Raw genomic sequence first — 23640 nt, 5'->3', positions numbered from 1 at the left:
TACTTTAAGTCCTAAATGGCCAGTATAGATGAGAGTCTAAGACTTTAATTATATGTTATTTTATTCACAATACTCAGTTCCAGGAAGGAAAAAATGATTCTGTTGTCATAAAAGACATATTATGTAAGTATCATTCATTGTAAACCAAAAGTGATACTGTAGTCTGGTATAGACAACAATGGAAACTGATTTTGAAAATGTGACCTGCCTGAGAAACTGAATAATAGTGAAAGTTATCAAAATGGAAAGAAGTGTTAATGTGAAATCCAGCCTTCTCAGAAAAACTCTTTCCTGGCTTGTTTGGTTTTGCTTTTGTTGCCTGTCATGCATGAATGAAAGGGCTGCACTCTCAGGGGAGCAGTAAAGCCTCTGTCAGTTGTTTATTTCCTTAATCCCTCCTCCTCTGTGATTTTTGATGTCAGATCTAAAATGGAAAGCCTGTAAATATAATGATTATCACATGGATAATCACCTGCATTAGGAACCGCCCTACTTCTCTATTCTAACCCGAGCTGTTCTCCACATGTCACATCCACTCTGAGGTTGGATTTTAACCTGACTGCTTCATTAGATTTGTGAAACTCAGTACGAGGCGCCCTGGGGCAGCACAGATGGGGACTTGATTGTTTTCTTTTCTCACTTTTACTTCGAAGGCACACTAAAAAGTCCTTTTCAATTTAGTATAATCAGTTCACTTGAAATTACCCCAGATATTTGGAACCTGCCTCACTCTTCTGCTTACCATCTATGCCCCATCTTTCTTCCTTACTATCTGACCTAAGGCCCTTTCTGTCCCATGCAGCAAATCTGGGGACCAACGTTCTACTTAAAATTCTTACTGGGTCAGACTGTTCCCCTGTGTTGTTTTGTTTGTTTTGCTGAGAGGGAAAAATAAACGTTTCATCATTGGATCTACAGACACCTTCAGATCAGAGGTTAGCTGTGGGAAAGTCAGCAGTGATGTGAGCCAGCTGCCTTTTCTAATAGTAACTGGGGGCACCAGCCCCAGATCAAAGGAAGATGGGAGGAAATCATAAGATAAGATCTTTTTTAAGCCACAGAACAAGTGCTGGCTTTTCTAGTGATAGGCACAGCTCTGCAAACCTGTGTGAGGAAAGCTAAGATAAAAAATTTAAGTTGACTTTTCTTAAGCAACCAATTTCTGGTCCTTCCTGAACCAGATAATGCTGATACTGAGAAGAGTTTACAGATATGGAAGTATCCTAAAAAATAACAGTTTCCTTAAAAAATAACAGTTTCACAAATATTTGTTTCTTCTTGTAATTAGTTCTAGTTAGTTCTAGTATATAATAACATCTCGCAGTTAATTTCTGACCATATTTTGAGGAACAAACTTATACGTTAAAAAACAGTTTAACTACTGTACATAAATTTTGAGTCATTGTATTTTAGTGCAATTTTAGTCCTATAGTTTCATTTTAACTTTATCTTACAGTTCTTGGGGTTCTTTCGTGTCTTCAGTAAAGTTCCATATAAATAAATATTTCTAGCACAGCTTTACACTTGTCTTTTAAACATTAAAAATTAGCTTGGTTAATTATATGACAGCTGGGAAAAACACTACCTTGACATCTTTTGAACCATTTCCTTTTCCTTGACATGCTGGTCAGCAAATATTGACTATTCAGTGTACAAATTCTATTGTAAGTAAATTGTCAAAGAGACTAACCTTGCTTGCGCCAGTTGTCAAGATTCGATTTTTTTTTTTTTTGGTTCACATATCTAAAGCTAAGCTAGCCAGCCTTACATTTCACTATTGAACAGCCTAAAGAGCTGACCCTTCAGATATCACTTTCTGTTAAGTCCAGTATTCAGCTTATTGCCTGTTTTGACCTTTCCAAACTTTCAAAATGATTCTCTAAATCTACATATTATTAAAATATTGGACCATAAGTGCATGCGTACATTTTTTCCCAGTGTTTTTCCCAACGTGTAGATAGTACCCAAATTTGTGCTGGAGACATTGACTGTATTTTCTGCCTTACATGGTTTGGTGCAGCAGTCATTTCAGTTGAGTTGGAGCTGCTCAGCACTCAGGCTCAAATCCCATCCTTCTATTAATATCTCTTGGCAAAGATAATTTTGGAGGAATGTAAGTTAAGATGTAGAGACTCTTGACAGTTGTCTGCATTTTTTTTTTTTTCATTTTCAAGAGGAAAGTCGTGTTGAAAAGTAATATTGCCTCCATTTTCTCTCAGTCCTAAGGTTAAGATATATGCACAAAGCAAAGAATAAAGTAAGAAAAAGGATTTGGCTACACAGATGTGTTTTTATTATACGATGACCTGTTTTAAAGACATTGGGATATGTAATGCTTGTCAGATTGTGCCCTTAAGATTTTTAGTATCTTAGCATATTAAAAAAATTTTAACATTCAACTTTGTTACCCAAATGTCTTATATTAAAAGTAAATTTTTAGTCTGTTTATTATGAAAATTTCCAAGTGTACAAAAAAAGTAGATAAATATGCCACATATATTTAGATTTATCAATTGTTAACATTTTGCCAGTTTTACTTCATTTTAATTTTTTTGAAGTATTTTAAAATAAATTACACTTATGATATTTGATCCTTAAAGAAGATCCCTAAAGACTTCAGAAGACATCTTTTAAAAAATAGGACATTTTCTTTATCATACCTAACAAAACTGATCACTCTTTAATATTACCTAATTCCCATTTCATATTCAGATTTCAGTTGTCCCCAAAATGTCTTTATAGGTGTTTTGTTAAAAACATGATTCAGTTAAGCTCCTATCTTGCTTTTGGATGCGTCCTCCTTCCCCATTTTGTCATATTCCCTTGTTGAAGACACCGAGCTAGTTTTCTATAAAATGTCCTACCTTATGGATTTGTCCAAGTGCTTCCTCGATGTATAATTTAATTTGTTCCCCTATTCCTGTATTTCCTGTAGACTAAGTTGCTGAACTAAAGTTTTTAGTAATTCATGTTAAAGGTTTTTGGCCAAAACAGAATACATTATAGGTGATGCTGTTAATTTTATATTGCATAATAACAGAAGGCACGTAATATTTGGTGGTCCCACTATTAGTGATGATGTGACAAAATCAATCACTGGGTTGTGATTGATAAGTCTGATCCTTCAATTATAAAGTTCTGCTTTGCTCCCAATAGCCAGTATATGATCTATAATACATTGATTCCAAGGAAATATCCAGTTCCCCATCATCCTTTCACCTAATGAATTTAGCATCCATTGAGGATCCTTGCTTGAATAAATTTCATTACAGGGGTTGCAAAATGGCAATGTTTCTGAATCTATACATTTATTAACAGGTGCTTGCTAAATAAATCTGAACATTTATTAGCAGCTTTCTGAGAGATATTGTTTTAATTAAAAATATAACTACCAGAATGTTCCTTAGGTTTCACATTATTGTCTTTCTTTGCCTGGGTCAGAAGACCTGAACTCTGTGGCAGCTAAGTAAAAACATGCACTACATCTTCTTTATTCTAACTTGTGAATTGTGTTGACATTATGCTGCCTTTTTTTTAATGCTAAGAGAAAAAAAAATCTTTTTTGGTGTAAGAATAAAAATTGAACTATGTGGGTATATTGAGATAATTGTGTAAAAAGACGACTGTTTGAATGAGTTTCAAAATGGATTATTTCTTCATTACCTAACACTTTATAATTAACTGTTCGTATTTTTTGTTTTTTTTGTTTTTTTTTTTTTCAGGAAGCTGCCACTTTTGCTAGAGAGCAAGGCTTTGAGGTGAGTTAACCCACAATTGCACGCTAAACAGATCCTAAAGGTTTTTTCTAGCTGATAATGAAGTTCTTTTGGACAGTGATTGATGTGCTATTATACTCTCAGAGCCTCGCAGCAGTTGCCATGGAAACTTGGCAGTCGTCATGGTTTCTTTGTTCTGCCAGCACAGTGTTATGACGCACTCTGCTAGGTCTGCACCCAACATCGCCTACAGATGTTATTTATTGAATTTTGAAAAGCCTCTTGGGAAGCCAAGAGGTTGGGCACGGTTTCAAGCTGCCTGTGCAGATATGGGGCCTGTCAGTTTGTTCAGTTAAAAAGCTACCTCATTAGCTGCATTACATTTCATAAGGATTCACTGCTAAAACAGTGGTGGAGTAAGACTAAATAGTGAAATATAATGTCGTTTAAATAATTTCAACCCTAGCACATGTAGATTATCATTATGCAAATTAATTTCCAAAAGGTTGTACTTAACAGTTGTTAGTAACTTATTAATTTAGATCCTGCTTATATAAACTTCCTGTTTGCATTTTCTTCTCTGTTTCTTTTTTTTTTAATAGCTTAAAATGTACATAAATTTTCTGAAACTAAATATCAATAATTGGCTTTAATTTCCAGGTCCCCATTCTGTTTTCCTGGTAGAATTATTATCTTGTCAAGATTCAAAATTCTGTGCTTGTTGTTAGCTAAATTAAAATAAGTCAAGACCATGTTTTTACTTGTATATAATATCCATCTTCAAATCAATTTTTTGAAAACACTGAGTTTAACTGAACCCAGGTTACTTGACAGAATAAGCTGAGTTTGTCTTTTGTTACTATCAGATTTATTGAGCCTGAACCACATCAAATGCTGTATATTACACAGCAACTTGCAATGTTGGCTGGTAATGATAAAATAAAGTTTAACCTGCATACAAGTAGTATATAGGAGCTCTCATATGCATACTTAGAGTTCCCTGCCATCTTGAGACATCCTAAGCAGTGTTTGGATAGCGTTAGCAAACCTGCTTTGATCTCTTTAGAGAAAAGGGTTGTGTGAATTTTTTGTGGAACAGTTATTTAAATGTACTAAGGGTGGATTCATTATCAGGCAACAAAGTAATACACGTGCACGTTTCCATGTCATAGAACTTGACAACGAGACACAGATTTCCTCCTCATAGAGAAAGATGATGATCACATGGTAAAAGTAATCTACTTTTAAGGTCCTATGAGAGAACTATTTCAGGGCAGGGAATCCTGCCTCATTCCCCTCTATTATTGGGAATTGCAATTGTTTTGTGGGAGTTTGTTTTGTAGGTTGAGTCACATGTAGAAGAAGGAATAAAGATTGTTCTGTTTGTTTTCTAATATGTTTAGCTTTATAATTTCCCAAACTGACAATTCATGTATAGGACTAAATATAATTAGGGAATATTCAATTTAATGTTTTGATCATGTGAATGTAAGTAAAGTTTCACTGATGTTAATTTTTTTTTTTTTTTTTTTTTTGCATGGGCAGGCACCGGGAATTGCACCCGGGTCTCCAGCATGGCAGGCAAGAACTCTGCCTGCTGAGCCACCATGGCCCACCCAATGTTAAATTTTCATATTGAAAATGTATATCCTCTGTTGCTATATCAAAATTCTCAACAGATAAAAGCTTATAGAATATAAATATGCATCCTTTCAGTTTTCTGTGTTAGCGTAAAAAATGTATTTTGGTTCTATAAAATAATCAGTTTTGCCGATGCTTGGAAATATGTTACATGACAAATGAGCATAATCCTGTAATACCTAGATAATTTTTAAAATATATTTTATTAAGCCTGACTACTATATATATATTTATTGAACTACACATTTTGAATATGCCTGGTTTAAAATTCAGTCTTAACAACTACACATTTTGAATATGCCTGGTTTAAAATTCGTACTTAACAACAAACAAAATTTTGCTTTTTTCTACTTAACAACAGACTATTTTTTTTATTTTTTCTACTAATTTTTACATTACTGATTCCTGAATTGTTTCTTTTTATCATGTCTGCCAAATTAATTACAGTATATGAGCAAAGTGATGATGATTATACTGGCATACCTTATTACCTTCTCACATGGCAAAACTGGTCTATTGGTTATATTGACAGTGATATGTTAGATTGTATAAGCACTTTATAAGTGTCTTGATCATGGGTTCCTGAAACATTACAAGCATTGGAGAATATATATTGTTAATAAAACATAATGTATTTGTGTTATAGAATACTATCTGGAGAAATTCAGTGACTTCAAATGTCATTAAAGTTTCCTTAGTTCATTAGATAGTAGTATGAAAGTATAAGTTTGGAACTTGGTATTCTTAAACACTCAAATAAGAATAAATCACTTTGTCTTAATAGTTTTCTGTTTGTAGAAATATATTAATGCTCTCAAATCAGGTATGACAAACTAGACAAAGTCTACATTTTAACCCTCACAACTTTAATTTTGCCTTTAAATTTGGGACATGACTGAGAGGAGAGAGATGAAAAGTCTAAAGAAGGAAAGGTGAGCGTTTTTTTTTTCTTTCCCCTGGTTCTGCTGTCCTACCCTCATTTTCTATTATAAATCCCAATCAGTTCGCAAAACCACTGGTTTTTGCCACCAATGATCTGTCTGGTGAAGACCAATTCAAATATGTCTAAAAATAGCCAGTGTTTATTCACCAGGAAATATCTCAATGGCATTGTTTATTATATTCTGGATAGATTCACTGCAAATTTTAGATAATCTTTCTTTCAGGAAATCTTTAATCTTTAGAGTGAATTGGGCAATTTTCAGTAAGAAGAGGCAGCTTAGAAGGGCACTGGAGGATGAGATAAAAACTGGAGCTGGGCAGAGCACAAAGCAGTAGAGAGAGGAATATATATATATATGATGGAAAATTGCATAGTGCCTGATTTAAATGACAGACCTGCTAAGAATTTTAAATGACAATTCTTCGAGTAAAAAGTTTCATAAGGCTTTTTATTATTCTGGAAATCAGTTCAGACAGCAATGTGTGTCTTTAAATCTACCTTAACTTGAGCTTAACCTATAAAAAATAGGTTTTACTTTTAGAACCTAAATAAAAATAAGGTGCTTAAAAGCATGTTTTATAATGAAGCCTTTAAAAACTGTATTGCATGTTGGTTTAAATTAAATAAGTGAAAAAAAAGTACCTCTGTCTTTATTTTCATTGTCTGTGCAACAGTATATGTCTAATGATTAAAATTTTCGTATCTTCTCTACTGAATTATTTATTTCCTTTTTAATCCAAGCAACAGATTTTTTTTTTTAACATGGGCAGGCACCGGGAATTGAACCTGGGTCTCCAGGATGGCAGGCGAGAGCTCTGCCTGCTGAGCCATCGTGGCCCGCCCCAAGCAACAAATTTTAATTTTCTTATTCTATATATCTAAGATCTATAATACATCTCTCCATAGAGGAAACAAAGCAATTTTTCTCCCTTTTTCTTTTTCTCCTTCTCTATGCAGAGGATTCCAAACTTGTATCCTTTCTCTAACCAATGACTATATCATCCCATACCACAGAGAGAGGACAGTGTAGAAATATGCTATCCAATATGGTATCCACTAGCCACATGTGACTATTTAAATTAAAATTAAGTTAAATTTAAAATTCAGCTGCTTGGTTGCACTAGGTACATTTCAAGTACTCCATAGCCATGTGTAGCTAGTGACTACCATGTTTGACAGTGCAAATATAGGATATATGCATCATCGCAGAAAGTTCCATTGAATACCACTGAATAGAAAGTCTATGGAGAGTATTTAGAGTGTGTTGATTCCCAGAGAATTCTCCAAGGTGGTTCTAAGGTTTCCATATTCTCACAAATATGGAAAATGCAATGAATGATCACCTAGATTTTCTGGGAATAAGACACTCACTAAATCAGATCCTGCTGGTTAACAAAATGCAGTACTGCTTTCAAAGGTGCCTGGGACAGTTTTAAAATGGATTAAGGGAACGAGATAGGAAAATCTTCTAATTATCTTCATTTAATCATTTTTTTCAGTCAACAAATATTTACAGAGCACTATGTGCTAAACTCTTTGATACACCCCAAAGACAATATAAATGGCCATACAGCATATTTTGAAAGAGAAGGTAGGAAAATGGCCTATTTTAAATATTGTGGTCATGGAAGGAGGTGGAAGAAAGGAAAACCTGAAAATACAAATCTCTAATGTGACAGAAAAAAGCCAAAGACAAACAAACAGAAACTCCAGGGAATTAATAGCACAAAGACCCCTCAAACAAGAAAGACATCGTGTACTTCAAAAACTGGGGGAAGGCCAATGTTCTTGGAATTCAGTGAGTGAGGAGGAAGTAGCATCAGATAAGGCTGGAGACTGACACATCTTATGAATACCATTAACTATTATAGAAGTTTCTATTTGGAGATGTTATGGTTAAATGAGGCAGTGTGTGGGAACATCATAAATGGAATTCCACAGAAACAGGGAAGGCAATACAAAATTTAATGTGTGATCCATGACATGAACGCCTAACTTTACATTCATAAAATACTTCACCATTATAAAACCTTTTCCTTACATATCATTAATATATTTAATGCTCACACAAATGGAGGTTTGTTGGGTCTATATTGCCATATAAGTTAAACAGATAAAAAATAAGTTACATGATTTGTTCAAGGTCATATAGCTAATACATAACAGAGTCAGAACTAGAGCTCACCTCTTTAAGCTGGTACTCTTTACTATATTTTACTTTGCTATACAGCTCTCTCTTTTAACATCTAAAAATATTAGATTTCAGAATGACCTAGAAAAAGTGAGAAATATCTTGAAATACAAATACTGAAATTCACTTGGGTAAAAAAGAAGCCAGAATAATTAAGAAAAAATAGCAAACTTAAATACAAGATCAGGAACTACTTGTGAATATGGCAGAAAAATGATTTAGAATGAACATCATATAGTTTTGCAGTAATAAAAGTCACAGAATTTGTAGAAGCAATATGACTGTGGATAGCGTGGAATAGTGATTTAGTGTGATCTCTGGGGTCAGACCTTGTGAGTGTCAGCCCTTAGTCTGTTTATGACCTTAGGCAAGCTATTTGATCTCTTTGTGACACAATTTCTTCATCTATAAAGTGGGGATATGGTAGTTGTACCCACTGCCTGGAGTAGTTAAGATTTAATGAGTATTTTAGAGTTATATACATGGTCCGTTACTCAGTTAAGGTGAGTTGTGTTCTACTTTTCCTCTCCCCTTTCCTCTTTCTTCTCCCTCATTAATACCAAAATTGAGTTCTCAATGGTTAAAACTCTTGAGAGATTCTGAAGCAAGCTCAGGATGTGAAGGCTTTGGGAGAGTATTAAAATGATAATATTAGAGGAAGGAAGTTAATATGTATTAAGTGCTCAGCATGTACATCCTTACAACAGCTATTTTTAACTTTCGTTTTTGAAATAATTCTAGATTTAGAGAGGTTGCAAAAACAGTAGAGTTACATTATGCTCTTCACCCAGCTTTCTCAAATGTTAACATCTTGCATAACCAAAGTCTAATGATCAAAACTGGAAATTAACATTGGTATAATACCAGTATCTCAAGTGTAGACTTTATTTATTCTGATTTCACCAGTTTTTCCAGTAACTTCCGTTTTCTGTTCCAGAATCCAGAATCTTCTTAGTCTCCTCAAATTGGTGATAGTTTCTCACTCTGGTCATTTATGACCTTAATACTTTTGAATATTGCTAGTCAGTTACTTTGTAGAACATCCCTCAGTTTGAGTGTTTAATGTTTTCTCATGATTAAGTTAAGGGTGTACATTTTTGACATGATACCACAGAAACAATGTGCCCTTAGTCATCGTGTCAGAGAGGAACATTACTGCTGGTGATGTTAAACTTTATTCTTATGGGGAGAAACTTTGAAATTCTGTTTCAAAATTTCAGATATTCTGTTTCTCTTCAAACTTTTAGCACTAATTTTAATATACATCACTCACAACATGTTCTAAGGTAAATATAATTTATTACTTTTGTAAATGAGGAAACAGAGCCACAGAGAGGTTTATTAACTTGCTCAAAATCACACAGATAATAAATCCAGATCTTTCACACTGTATAAAGTCCTTTGTAATTTCACCATCCTGTTAAGATGTATAAGCTTAGGTGCAAGAAAAAGAAGCTACTAGGAAAAACTGTAGAACTGAATATATAGCTTTGGGAAGATAACATAGAGGATTTAAGAAAATTTTTTTACTATGTGGGTATCAACTGTTGAGGGCAAAGGAGTGGCTCCTTAAGATAGATGAGAAATTTAGGTGTTTACTAATTGAGTCTAGACTGAGTGACAAAGGGATGTTGTATGAACTGTGGATATAGATATGAATAGAATAAGAATTAACTGTTCTGTAAAGATTATGGTTTGTGTTCAGAAAGTTTATTTCAACCTTAAATGGCAGTTTTTATAAGATTTATTTTGACATAAGAAATGTTTCTTTGGTTAAGTTACCAAAACTACCATAAAAAATACATCTTCCCACTGAGTTGGTAGAAGACAACAATGTAATCTCATTCTTAATTTATTCCTTATACCACCTTGAAGAAAAACCTTTTTTAAGAAACATCCAGTATATGCCTAGGATTCTGTTCCCAGTATGCTAAAATGAATCTGTTTCTGGAGTTCACCGCTTATTTTTATTAAATATAAACTATACTCAGTCATAAGCAAGAGCCCTATAATAGCGAAACATATTTGTGTTAAAGAAGTTGCGAGAATGTGAGTTATTTTATTAAATGTTTACTTTTTATTTAAGTGAGTGAAGACATTGTTATTAATAGCTGTTTTTTTTGGGGGGAGGGATCCTTTTAAATGTTACTGGTCATTTCTACTAGTCCGCTCCTAAGAACTGAGGGGATTTCTTTTCTCATCTTATCAGAGTTCAGGTTTAGTTCTGTTCTAAAATAAGTAACAAAAGTGAAATAGTCAGCCTTTTTGAAAGGTCAGCAGCATTGTCCTACCACAAATGACTATTCTTTTCAGAAACTACAGATCTCTGGAAATCAAAATTTTAGGGTATATTAGACGCTTAGATTCATATATTATCTGAATTTTTAAAAGTAGTTAATGAACAAATAACATACAAATATTTCGCTAGAGATTGTTTAACCTTTAAAAAATTTCTAATGTTGTTTGTAATCATTACAATCCATTATGACTTATCTGCTTTGTCTACCTAAATTTTGCTGTCCTATCTATCCTAGTTAACTTCCTTTATGTCACTCATATTCATTTCCTCTCTGATAATTGTTTCTCTCTCCATAACTATTTGAAACTTTGCACAGTAATAAACTTCCAACTTTCAACAAAGCTGAAACTATGGACAATTTTAGAGGCCCACTGAATTCAGATAGGAATTTTTTTAATGGTCAAAAACATGATTCTAAAAATCCTACCTTTAGCTCAAGAGTTAAAGTCAGAACATTTATAATGCAAACTTCACAACCTATGTCATATGAGAAATAGCGTCCAGGTTTCCATCTTTTATCGTGAATTATAACATATACAGAAAAGTGATAAATTTCAAAGTACAGTTTAACAAATAGTTATAGAGCAAATTTCAAAGTATAGTATGGGTTATGCTTCCTTCTGTTTTCTAAAACACTAGAAACTTAGAAGAAATATCTATATAATGACTCAGTAGTTGTAATTATTTTGTTGAATCCTAACTTCTTAATTGTAACTACTCCCTCTCATTTGATTATGGGCAATGACATTTTTCTTCATGTTGAAAAGGGGTCTCAATATTATGGGTTAGGGGAATGCAACTGGTTGATGTTCTAAGAGAGACTGGTACCTCAAAGTTTCTGGGCTTATTTAGCATAGGAACAATCTGGATTTTAAGTTTCTGAGAGATAAACTGGATAAATAAAACTTTTGTAGAGCCTTAGAGCCCTGGGTTTTCTTAAAGGTTTTCAGGAATACTGTTGGGTGGGGCTTGGCATATGGTGGCAATCTGTAGTCTACCTGAAGCTTGCATAAGAGTAACCTCCAGAACAACATCTCAAGTCTATTTGAAATCATTTAACCACTGAAACCTTATTTGATTACGTTTCTTTTCCCCTTTTGGTCAAGAAGGCATTCTCAACCCCATGATGTCAGGGCCAGACTCATCTCTGGGAGTCATAAGCCACGTTGTTGGGGAGACTTACATCCCTGAAAGTTATGTCCCATGTAGGGAGGGAAGTAATGAGTTTATTTGCAGAGCTTGGCTTAGAGAGAAAGAGAGAGAGACCACATCTAAGGAACAAAAGAATTTCTCTGGGGGTGACTCTTAGGCATGTTTATAAGTAGGCTTGGCTTCTTTGCTACAGAAATATTGATTGAGGGCTTGGGTTATTAAACTGGAAGTCCCCAATGCTTGAGAGAATATCAAGAATTCCCCAGGTGGTGAAATTTGATAGTTCCATATTTTTTCTCCAATCCCTGAAGGGAAGTTAAAAAAAAAAATAGTTTTTTATTTTCTGCCCAAATTACTCTGGAATATATCATGATATTACATTAAGCTGCACAGAATCACCAGATCTCATCCATATTCTAGGCTCCATGTATTTAAATTGACTGGCAAGATTAAGTTAGATAGTGGGCTACAGAAAATTTAAATTTTAGATAAAATAAAGATCTCATCTTTTGGTCTCAAATAGGAGTTGAAGTTTAAAAATACAGACAATATCATCCTTTACCCTTTATTCTGATTTATGTTAGTCCCAACCAGATCAGCTTCCTTCCTACTCTAATTGAAGTCTGATCTCTTTTTTATCTTCTTTAACAGTTGCTGCATGGAGTAAAGCTGACTTTCACAGCTGCAGAACTCTAATTCTGAATCTTGTGTCACACAGGTACCCATAGATCCAGGGTACTACCAAGTTATACACAAAGAGCACAGCACATCAGAATTTAGAAATAACCATTAAAACTCAGAAATAAATGTGATTGCTGTAAGATCTAGCAATCTAGGCACTAATTTTCTTATAAGCATTTTCTAAATGAGACCATACAATATTTGTCCTTTTGTTTCTGGCTCACTTTGCTCAACATAATGTCCTCAAGTTCATTCACCTTGTTGCATGCCTCATGACTTCATTCCTTACTGTAGCTACACAATATTCCATAGTATGTATACATCACAATTCACTCTTCCACTCATCAGTTGATGGACCCTTCAGTTGTCTCCTTTCATTGGCTATCATGAATAATGTCACCATAAATACCAGTGTACAAGTGTCTATTCGTATCCCTATTTCAGTTCTTCTCAGTATATTCCTAGTAATGGGTTTGCCTAATCCTATGATGATCTTATATTTACCCTCCTCTGGATCTGTTACTTACCCTCCAGAGGGCTACACTTTTCTATAGGTATACCTCTCTCTCCACATCTTCTACAGCACTTATAACTTTCTGTTTATTTATTTATTTTTTGGCATCTTCAGTTTTTGTTGAGATATATTCACATACCATATATTCTATCCAAAGTATACAGTGTCTCACACTATCCTCACTTAGTCATACAGTAATCCTCAATCTCAATTTGACAATTTTCATTGCTCCAAAGAGAAAAGTAACAGATATACACAGCTACACATGAAAGAAAACCCAAAACATCTCATATCCCTTATCTGCCCCCCCACCCCAATTACTTATCCCTATTATTGGTTAAGTACTGGTATGTTATTGCTATTAAATATAGTCCATAGCATGCAATAGGTAATTTTTCCCTTATACCACTCTATTATTAACTCTTTGTTCAAGTGCCATACATTTAAAGTAGTTCATGAAAGAACTTACTTATATTGTGTGGTTAATTGGTGAGATAAATGACTTTAGACAACCTTTGCCAATCTTATGCTTATAATCCCAATAACAAACTACCATCACGTCTATCCATTCCCAAACATTTAAGATCAACCTTGTTAACAAATTTGTACATATTAAGCAACTGCTCCCCCTTCTCTAGCTTCTTTCTATTTCTGGGTCCCTAATATTGTAAGTTTTAAGGCTCTGAGGTTACATTATCTAGGTAGTTGAGTTTAGTGAAATTATACAATATCTATCCTTTGTGTCTGGCTTATTTCAGTCAGCAGTATGTCTTCAAGGTTCATCCATGTTGTCTCATACTTCAGGACCTCGTTTCCTTCTTACTGCTGCATAATATTCCATTATATGTATATACCACATTTTGTTTATCCACTCATCTGTTGATGACCACTTGGATTGTTTCCATCTTTTGACAATTGCAGATAATGCTGCTGTGAACATTATTCACATTAGTGTGCAAATGTCTGTTCAGGTCACTGCTTTCAAATCTCCTGGTTATATACCAAGTAGCAGAATTGCCATTGGGCAACTTGATATTTAGTTTTCTGAAGAATCACAAACTGACTTCCACAGCAGCTATATCATTTTACATTCCCACCGGCAGTGAACAAGTGTTCCATTTTCCCTGTATCCTTCCCGGTATTTCCAAACTGTTTAATAGTGGCCATTCTTATAGGTATGAAATGATATCTCCTTGTGGTTTTTTAGTTCCCTAATAGCTAATGAAGATAAACATCTTTTCATGTCCTTTTTAGCCATTTGTATTTCCTCTTTGGAAAAATGTCTATTATATCTTTTGCCCATTTTATAACTCAGTTGTTTGTCCTTTTCTTGTTGAGTTGTAGAATTTTTTTATATATACTAGGTATCCAACAATTATCACTTATATGGTTTCCAAATATGTTCTCCCATTGAGTTGACTGCCTGTTCATCTTTTTTTAACAAAGCCCTTGGAGGCACAGAAATGTTCAGTCTTGAGGAATTCTCATTTATCTATTTCTTCTTTTGCTGGTTGTGCTTTGGGTATAAGGCCTAAGAAGCTACCTTCTATTACTGAATCTTGAAGAAGTTTCCCTGTATTTTCTTCTAGAAATTTTATGGTATTGGCTCTTATATTTAGTTCTTTAATCTACTTTGAGTTAATTTTTGTACAGGGTGTGAGGTAGGGGGTCCTCTTTCATTCCTTTGGATATGGATATCCAGTTCTCCAAGCCCCATTTATTGAAGAGACTATTCTTTCCCATTTCACTGGATTTGGGGGCCTTGTCAAAAATCAGTTGACCCACATGAGACAGAGGTTTGATATCCTGTGCATATAAAGAAGTTATACAACTCAACAACAAAAGAAAAAACAACCGAATTATAAAATAGGCTAAAAATATGAATAGGCATTTTTCTGAAAAGCAAATACAGATTGCTTGAAAACACATGAAGAGATGCGCATTTTCATTAGCTATAAGGGAAATGCAGATCAAGACTGCACTGAGATACCACCTCACACCTATAAGAATGGCTGCTACTAAACAAATAGAAAACTATAAAATGGAGAAAATGTGGAGAAATTGGGATACTTGTGCACTGCTAGTAGAAATGTGTAATGGTGCAGCCACTATGGAAGACAGTTTGGAGGTTCCTTAGGAAACTAAATATCATGTTGCCCTATGACCCAACAATAGCACTACTTGGTATATACCCAGAAGAGCTGAAGGCAATGACACAAATAGACAATTGCACATCAATGTTCATAGCAGCCTTATTCACAATCGTCAAAAAATGGAAACAATCCAAATGCCCATCAACGGACGAGTGGATTAACAAAATGTGGTATGTACATATGATGGAATATTATGCAGCAGTAAGACCAAATGACGTCCTGAAGCACATGACAAGATGGATGAGCCTTGAGGACATAATGCTGAATGAAATAAGCCAGACACAAAAGAATAGATACTGTATGACTCCACTTTTATGACCATGGTAAAGGTAAAATCATCTTATAATAAAGAATATAGGGAATTTAGAGATACATAGAAGATAGAGATGGGTGAACAGTTAGCTAATGAGGTTAAACTCTAATGTAAGATAATTGATAGAAGTGAAGGCAGTTCTCTAGTGGGTCTATAAGTAATATTACCATATTGAAAATGAACAATCACAGTGGAACCTATGTATCCCACTGATTAACAGTAGAAATATAAGTTCTTGCAAGAACTACTTCAAAGGTATGATTCATGTACAGTGTTTAAGTCCTAGGTTCAGAGGGAACACTGCTATTGCATACTATGGGCTGTGTTTAACAGGAAACATCAGCAGTACCACAGCAACAGAAGGGGTAAATAATGAGGGACAAGAGTTAAGGGGAGGTTTAGATTACTTATTTGATGAGGGTATATTTATTGGTTATCTTTCTCTTGGGAACAATGAAATTATCTAAAATTGAGAGTGTTGATGGACTGTGGACTTTGGGCTTTATACATGATGCCTAATGAATGCAGGTGGCTGAAGGATGCACTGACTGAGAAGTAGATTGGCAAACGATGGTGTACACATATGATCAAATATTGTGCTGCTGCCAAAAGGAATGAAGTTGTGAGGCATACAACAATGTGAATGAATCTGTGGGACGTTTGGTGAGGCAAAATAAGCCAGAAATGAAAGAACAATTATTGCATGGTCTCCTTTAGAAAATGTTTATAAGAAAACAGGGGCCTAGATTGTAAGTTCTTATAGCAGACACATTTATTTCTGGATTTTGAGACATTGTCTTGTATATCTATAACTTGCTATTTAAAGATAAGAATGAAGCCAATCAGGTCGGGATTAAGGTAGTTCTGAACACAGGGATAAGGAAGACATTGTCTATGTTTTAGAACCACTTCTACTCTGAGACCAAAGGAAGAAACGTTTATTTTGTCTGGAATCAAAATTTTTTGTAGCACATAATCTAACTTAACCTATCTGGATAACTCATTTGAACAATTGAAACACAGGGAGTTAAAAATGAGGGCCTTTAATCCTGAATAGTTTAATGTAATGCCTGGATATATCCTAGAATATATTGAGCAGATAATCAAAAAGCATTGGCAAAGTCCCTTGAGGGATGGAAAAAATATATATGGAACTATTAAACTCTACCATCAGGGAATCCCCTGATACTGTGTCAAACATTAGGGACACCCAAATTGATAGGCCAAGCCCTTGATCTTGAGGCTTACTGTTGTGAAGCTTATGTAGGTCTCAGAGAAGCTTAACCTATCTATAAGTATGCCTAAGAGTTACTTCTGAAGGACCTCTTTTGTTGCTCAGATGTGGCCTCACTCTCTCTAAGCCTAACTCTGTAAGTGAAATCATTGCCCTCCCCCTACGTGGGACATGACATCCAGGGGTAAAAGTCTCCCTTTTACAGCGTGGGAAATGACTCCCAGAAACAAGTCTGGCCCTGAGACCATGGATCAACAATCCCATCCTGACCAAAAGGGGGAAGAGAAGTGTGACTAATAAAGTATCAGTAGGTGAGAGAGTTCAGATAGAGTCAAGAGGCTACCCTGGAGGTCACTCTTACGCAAGCTTCAGCTAGATATTGCTACCTATCATAACTTGTCAAACCCCAACCAAAACCATTCCAGCTAATCCTAAAGAACACCTAGGGCAATATATAAGATTATACAAAGATTCTATGAACTAGGGTAACTTTCCAGAAGCCTACAACCTCCAGATGGGTCCCTGGACCACATAAGTCCTGAAACCTAGAGGGCCCAGCCTCTCCAGAACATGAGCTAGTTCCATCTCCCTACCCCATATTATTGACAGCCCCTTCCAACATGAAAAAAGGTAGAATGGACATAGCCCAAATACTCCTAAAAAGTAGGACAGAAAGATCAAAGGTGAGGGTGGAGTTATACAGAGAAGATAGGGTTTAGTCAACGAATATGATTGCTGAATGATTAAATTGTTATTTCTTCTAGTCTCCTGTATTTTAGAGCAGCTAGAAGTAAAAACCTAAAATTGTGGAATTGTAACCCATACCAAACTCTGAAATATGTTCTACAACTAATTGCTGTGCTGTGAAATTTATTGCTTCTTTGTATATGTTATTTTTTCACAAAAATGAAAAAAAAGTCGATTGTGATGATAAAGAAAAGGTTTATTCATTCTAGCCTCCTATATTCTGAAGCAGCTAGAAGGAAAAATCTGAAAGGATAGTATAGTAGCCCATGGCAAACTCTGGGATTTGTCCTGTAACTACTTGTTGAAGAGTGCTTTGAAAACTATTGCTTTTTCTGTCTTTGGTTTGTATATATGTTGCATTATACAATAAAAAAAAAATCAATTGACCCATAAATCTGGAGGTCTTTTTCGGAACTCTCAGTTCTATTCCATTGATCCATACGTATATCTTTGTGCCAGTATCATGCTTGTTTAGCCACTGTGACTTTTTGGTTAGGAAATATAAGATCTCTCACTTCATTCTTCTGTTTTAGGATGTTTTTGGCTATTTTTGGCCCCTTTCCCTTCCAAATAAATTTGAGATCTAGCTTTCTCAAGTCTGCAAAGTAGGTTGTTGAAATTTCTGTTGGTGTTGTGTTCAATCTATAGATCAATTTGGGTAGAATTGACATCTTAACCACATTTAGCCTTCCTATCTATGGATACAAATGCCCTTCCACCTATTTGGATCTTTGATTTCTTTTAGCAGTGTTTTATAGTTTTCTGTGTACAGGTCCTTACATCCTTGGTTAATTTTATTCCTAGATACCTGATTATTTTAGATGCTATTGTGAATGGAATTTTCTTTTTCTTAATTGCCTCCTTGGTTAGGTCATTACTTTATCTTTTAAAGAAAATTAAGTCTATGCAATAGAGGGTTAGCATTTGGTATTCTAGCATCTGTATTATTTCCAAAGTCAACATAATTATGCTCTATACACCTCTATATCTATGTATAAGATATGAACATATTATATGCTCTATAAATCACTAAAATAATTAAATATTCCTCTTTTTAAAAACTTCTCTGTAACTGGAAATTTGAAGTTTGACTGGGTATTTATTGTTATTAAGGAATTATTTTTTTAAAGTATGGCAGTAGTTATGTGTTTATGCTTATTTAGGTCATCCTCTTTCAGAGATACATACTAAAACACTTTCATAACTCTATAGTATCTGGGGTTTACTTCAGAGTAATCTGGAATACAGAGTATCTGAGGTTATACATGAAATAGGACTGGTTGTAAGTTTATAACTGTTGCAGTATGCTTATTGGCTTATGGAAGTTTGTTATACTATTCTGTCCGCATTTATATATGGTTAAATATGTTTTTAAAACATTTTTATTGATGTTCAGAGCTTTCTTATTTTGATTATGAGAAGTTAAATCCTTAATCTACTAATAAAGTTTTGCTTTATTATAGTAGTTATAAGAATATTTTTCCTTCTTTCTTTCAATAGACTGAAGACATTAAAGAGATAGCCAGAAAGACACAAGCCCTGCCAAAGGTGAACTTGAAGAGGCAGCGAATTGTAATCTTCACCCAAGGGAAAGATGACACTATAATGGCTACAGGTACATATGGGAACTATGTGAAAGATCCTGTTTTATGAAGATTGACCATTTACAACAAAATTCTGTTTTTTCTCTTATAATGATTCAAAGCAATATACGTTTGTAGTTTCTATTTTGATGAGTATACCTACCTTCTATTCGGTAGAAAATATTTCATTTTTAAGAAGCTAATTTTTAAAAATTCAGTTCAGTTTAACTTTGATTTAGTTTATTTTCTTTGTTTGGATGTGAGATTTTGTCTGTCTAAAAATGTCTTTCCTGAGAATAATACCTTTTACTTATAAAACACCTGTGCTAGAGTAAAGTAAATTTATCCAGTTGTGAGTAAATAAATTCTAGAAATAAGTTACTTCTTCAGTTTTTCCTTTAAAAAGAAAATCTCACTTTTGCTTTTCCTTAACTATTTCATAGCCCTCATAAAAATATAACAGGAATTTCATCTAGTAAATAGGCATACTTTATTGATTGAAATGATTAGTATTGTCCATTTGGTGCTATCTACTGTTTAAGCCAAAATATGTCTCTTAATTCTTTTTGACCCATTCAGATTCAAACCAGTCAGTTAATTAATAGTTATTGTAAACAGTAACCATTGTTAATGTTTGTTTAGTACTCTGCTGAACACAGAAATATAAGATATGAACCTTATATAACTGGGAAATAAAATTAATACACATAAAAATGTGAATATAAGAAAAATGTAATTATAATTGTTAATTATTAGTGCAGACCTCTTTGGTTGTATTGACTCAGAGAAGATCAATAAAGCTTGAAGAAAGATGTATGCATAAATTTTTATTGAATTGACTATATATGCCTGAAAGGGGTCAAATAATTATCAAAGAAATTATTGTCAAAATTTTGGTTAGAGAAAAGAATTGGATGGTAGAAAGGACTTTAGAAACAAATTCATTCCAAAAGCAAGAGTGAAATTTGCTTGAAAAGTGCTTGTTTCAAAATAATTCAGTGCATGGTAGATAGGTAAGTGGGGGTATAGATTAAGTGAGATTGACCAAGAGTCAGTGAGTCAGTTGTTGAAGTCAACATGAGTTCAGTTGTTCAACATGACTCAATTGTTTGAAGCCAGATGATAGATATTGGAAGATCATTATGCTATTACCTCTACTTGTGTATGTTTGCAATATTCCATAATTAAAAGCTTAAAAGAAGGAAGGATGGGAAGTAAAAATACTTATAAATATTTCAAGATCCAACGATATTAAGTTACTTTCCCAAGATACATTGCCATCCTTGCTAAGCCTTGAATTCTAGGAAGGATTTTTAAAAGGAGGCAGGGCAAAGAGGATCATATGAGTAAAGGTCCAAGGTTCTTCATATTCTTTTATTGTTGTAGCAGAAAAAGCCATATTGCTAATTTGTACAAGAGAGAAAAAATAGACCATGAAAGGATATTTTGCATTGATACAAACTATGTAACCTGCTGTCTTCACCTGGCTATTCCTGTTTAGCAATGAATACTGTTTGGAGAAGTGAAAAACACATAGGCTTTTTATCTTACAGGAGTAGTCCTGAATCATAAAATGCTATTTGGTTGCTCTTTATGGAAAACTTTAACACACTTATTACAGATATGCATATTCTACGTGACTTCTTCATTGTGAATTTCCATGATCTTTCCCACATTGTAACCTTTAAAATTAGTTTCTCTATCCTGTGATTGAATTTCCTTGTGAAATCATTTTATCCTTTAAAACTCATATGTTATTAAATCTATTAAACCATTCTCAGGAATGCTTACAAACAGGAATTTATTTGAGGAAAGATACCGGCTAATCTTGCTGTTATACCATATGAAAATGAACTTAAATTAGAGGATGCACTATATTTGCAATGCATGATAAATACAAGATGGATAGAGAATCTGTTCGGTGGTGTCAGCTACAAAAGCAAACGTGATAAATGTTAATGCAGTTTTGAGCCCTGGGATAAGCTATTCAGTGCACAAGCGTAGCTGAATCTCTTTGCTATGTTTTTATTCATGGCAGCCAAATAAATGTCAATAATAAAAGAGAATTAAAGATTTTCATTTCCCAGAGGCAGTCCTCTAATACGGCTTGATCTTTCATTTCATTTGTAATTCGTTCTCATGTCAGGATGCAATCATTTGCCAGGCTCTGGGTGTCATGTTAAGTCATTTAATAATGATTAAGAACATGAAAATGCTTGGCCTGTGGGGCAATTCAGAGAAGAGATGCCAATTTGTTATTGTTTTTAGTCCTTTCCTCTTGAACATGGATTAGCTTTTTCCCACCTGCTAGCGTTATAATACTAATGGAAAATGGGGAGGGAAAACGAACGTACCTTAATTTACCATAAGTGATATTCCAGAATGGCACAAGGCAGTGCTAACACACTTATTAAAACACTAATTAGGGATCATTGTGCCTTCAACTTCACACTGTAGACCATTTTTAAATAATCACTGCTAAGTTTGTGGCATTTAGCACTAGTGTTACAAAATCTGTTTCCTTGATATTTTATTCTAGGGACTTATTTCCTTTTGAGATACAGTATTTATAACCACTTTCTCTTATTATATAAATAATTCTTTGAATTTCTCCTTAAGTTTCCTTTGAATCTCAAATCTTTTTCTACTCATCTTGTATTGGTCATATCCATTTCATCTTGGTTACCCATCCTCCATATTCATCCAACCCAAAGGATCTGTCAAATATCAATCCTTGTGTTTCAGTGCCCACAGGCTAATGGAGCTCCAAACTTTTTTTTTTTTAAGGAAAGAAGAGAGAGGACTATAGAGTAATAAAACTAAGAGGAAGGGGATAGAGGGCAGAAAAGAAAAAGATGACTATCCATTTGGTCCTTTTAATAAATATTGAATGAACCAGTTTGTTGACATGGGAAACAGATCAAGGAAATTCTTTCTGTGTCTGTGCATCTATAAAGTTCAGAACTAAGACTAAGGGCTTTCTTTTCTTAATGCCCAGCAAATACTAATGAAGTCTTTTTATATTAAGATCTTGTTATATTAAGGATTATCGTGATGGTGTATAGTTTCAATTTTTCAAAGTTTCTGTACTAAATATATTACTAAAATTAGAAAATGCAACAACTTTTGTTCTAAATTGAAAAGATTACATTTCACATAGATCTTATAAGCCAATAAAAAGGTCCACTGTGCTCGCCTGCCATGCTAGAAGACCTGGGTTCGATTCCCGCTGCCTGCCCATGTGAAAAAAAAAAGTTCCACTGAAGAATAAATTAGAGACTTTTCTCTTCTGAATACTTTCAGAATTCTTTTTTGGGCTGTTTGATATGTAAGTTTGCCCAAAGGGAGAAAGTAGATTATGTCAGAGGTTTTCAACTGGAAGACTGATGTAGTCCTATCAGAATCACCTAGTGAGCTTTTAGTAAACACAACCCTGCCTGCATAAAAGCATCTTCCCCTCAATCTGATACATCCCTTTGGGGGAGTATTAGAATATGTATTCTCAAGAAGATGAATAAGAATGGTGGTGGTGAGGACTAAGGGGAGGGGAGTATAGGGTTATATATTGGCTGAAAAAGCTCCCTATGCTATTTAGCAATGCTATTCCCTATCTCTCACTTTGAAAACCACTGGATTAATTGATTTGATAATGTTTCCCCAAGTTCTGTGATCTTGTGGGTTGATGGAACAGAAAATTTTAGAAGCTAAACACCTAGTATTTCAGTAAATTTGGTCTTGGTGAATGCTTTTCTTTCAAACCATCAATCAAAACATATTAAGAACCCATACACTATTATGGACAATCTACAGACTACTTTAAATAGCTCCTGCCTTTGAGGTGCTTATAATTTAAGATAGTCAAATCATAGTGCCTTTTCATTATATTAAAATGAATGAGGATATTGAAGTTACTTTTCTTTAGGCTCCTGCGTCTTTAAAGAAAGTTGTGACCCTTTCTAGTAGTTTGTGTGAAAACTTAATGTGAAAGTTCTCTGAAAGCATTCAATGCTGTCCATTTCTCTTTAAGAAAAGGTCAGTATGATTTTCAGTTTTGGTGCAATTCTGCACAGAGAGTATGCGATAGAAAATGCACTCTAAAGGAAAACAGTTTCAGCAGCTGGAAGACTAATGTCAACACATCATCACAATTCCTACTGCTACAAAATATTATTATAAATAATTTTGGAAATATCTCTACCACAGCCAAACCAATTTTACATGATGATATTGCTGCCACAGATGGTATGTTCTATAACAAATTAAGTAGCATTCTTTTAGGATGTCTATGTATGGCATTCAAGTAATATTTTTAAAAATATATATTTCTTGTCTATGAATATAAATAACTGAGTTATTAGCTCGTGTTTTATTTTTAGATTACTCCAACCATAAGTGATAAAGACCTTTAATTAGTCAAGAGGTGGAATATAATTTAGCATGGCACATGTGGAACTGTCACATTCCTTACAAAGT

General features: G+C 34.2%; 1 protein-coding gene across 4 annotated transcripts in view; it reads left to right on the top strand.

Moving 5' to 3' along the window:
* Positions 1-23640, top strand: part of ADK (adenosine kinase) — a 626273-nt gene that overhangs the window by 477070 nt on the left and 125563 nt on the right. For 3 of the 4 annotated variants that reach the window (XM_077124866.1, XM_077124868.1, XM_077124869.1), the window contains exons 8-9: positions 3723-3758; positions 19085-19199. In XM_077124866.1, the coding sequence (XP_076980981.1) occupies positions 3723-3758; positions 19085-19199 (151 nt within the window). The remainder of the gene's footprint in view (positions 1-3722; positions 3759-19084; positions 19200-23640) is intronic. The other variant, XM_077124867.1, reaches the window with a different exon arrangement.

The sequence above is a fragment of the Tamandua tetradactyla genome, chromosome 13 (assembly GCF_023851605.1).
Source record: "Tamandua tetradactyla isolate mTamTet1 chromosome 13, mTamTet1.pri, whole genome shotgun sequence".
Taxonomy (NCBI): Eukaryota; Metazoa; Chordata; class Mammalia; order Pilosa; family Myrmecophagidae; genus Tamandua; species Tamandua tetradactyla.
The sequence above is the reverse complement of the archived record's forward strand: the minus strand, read 5'-3'. Positions and strand labels throughout refer to the sequence as shown.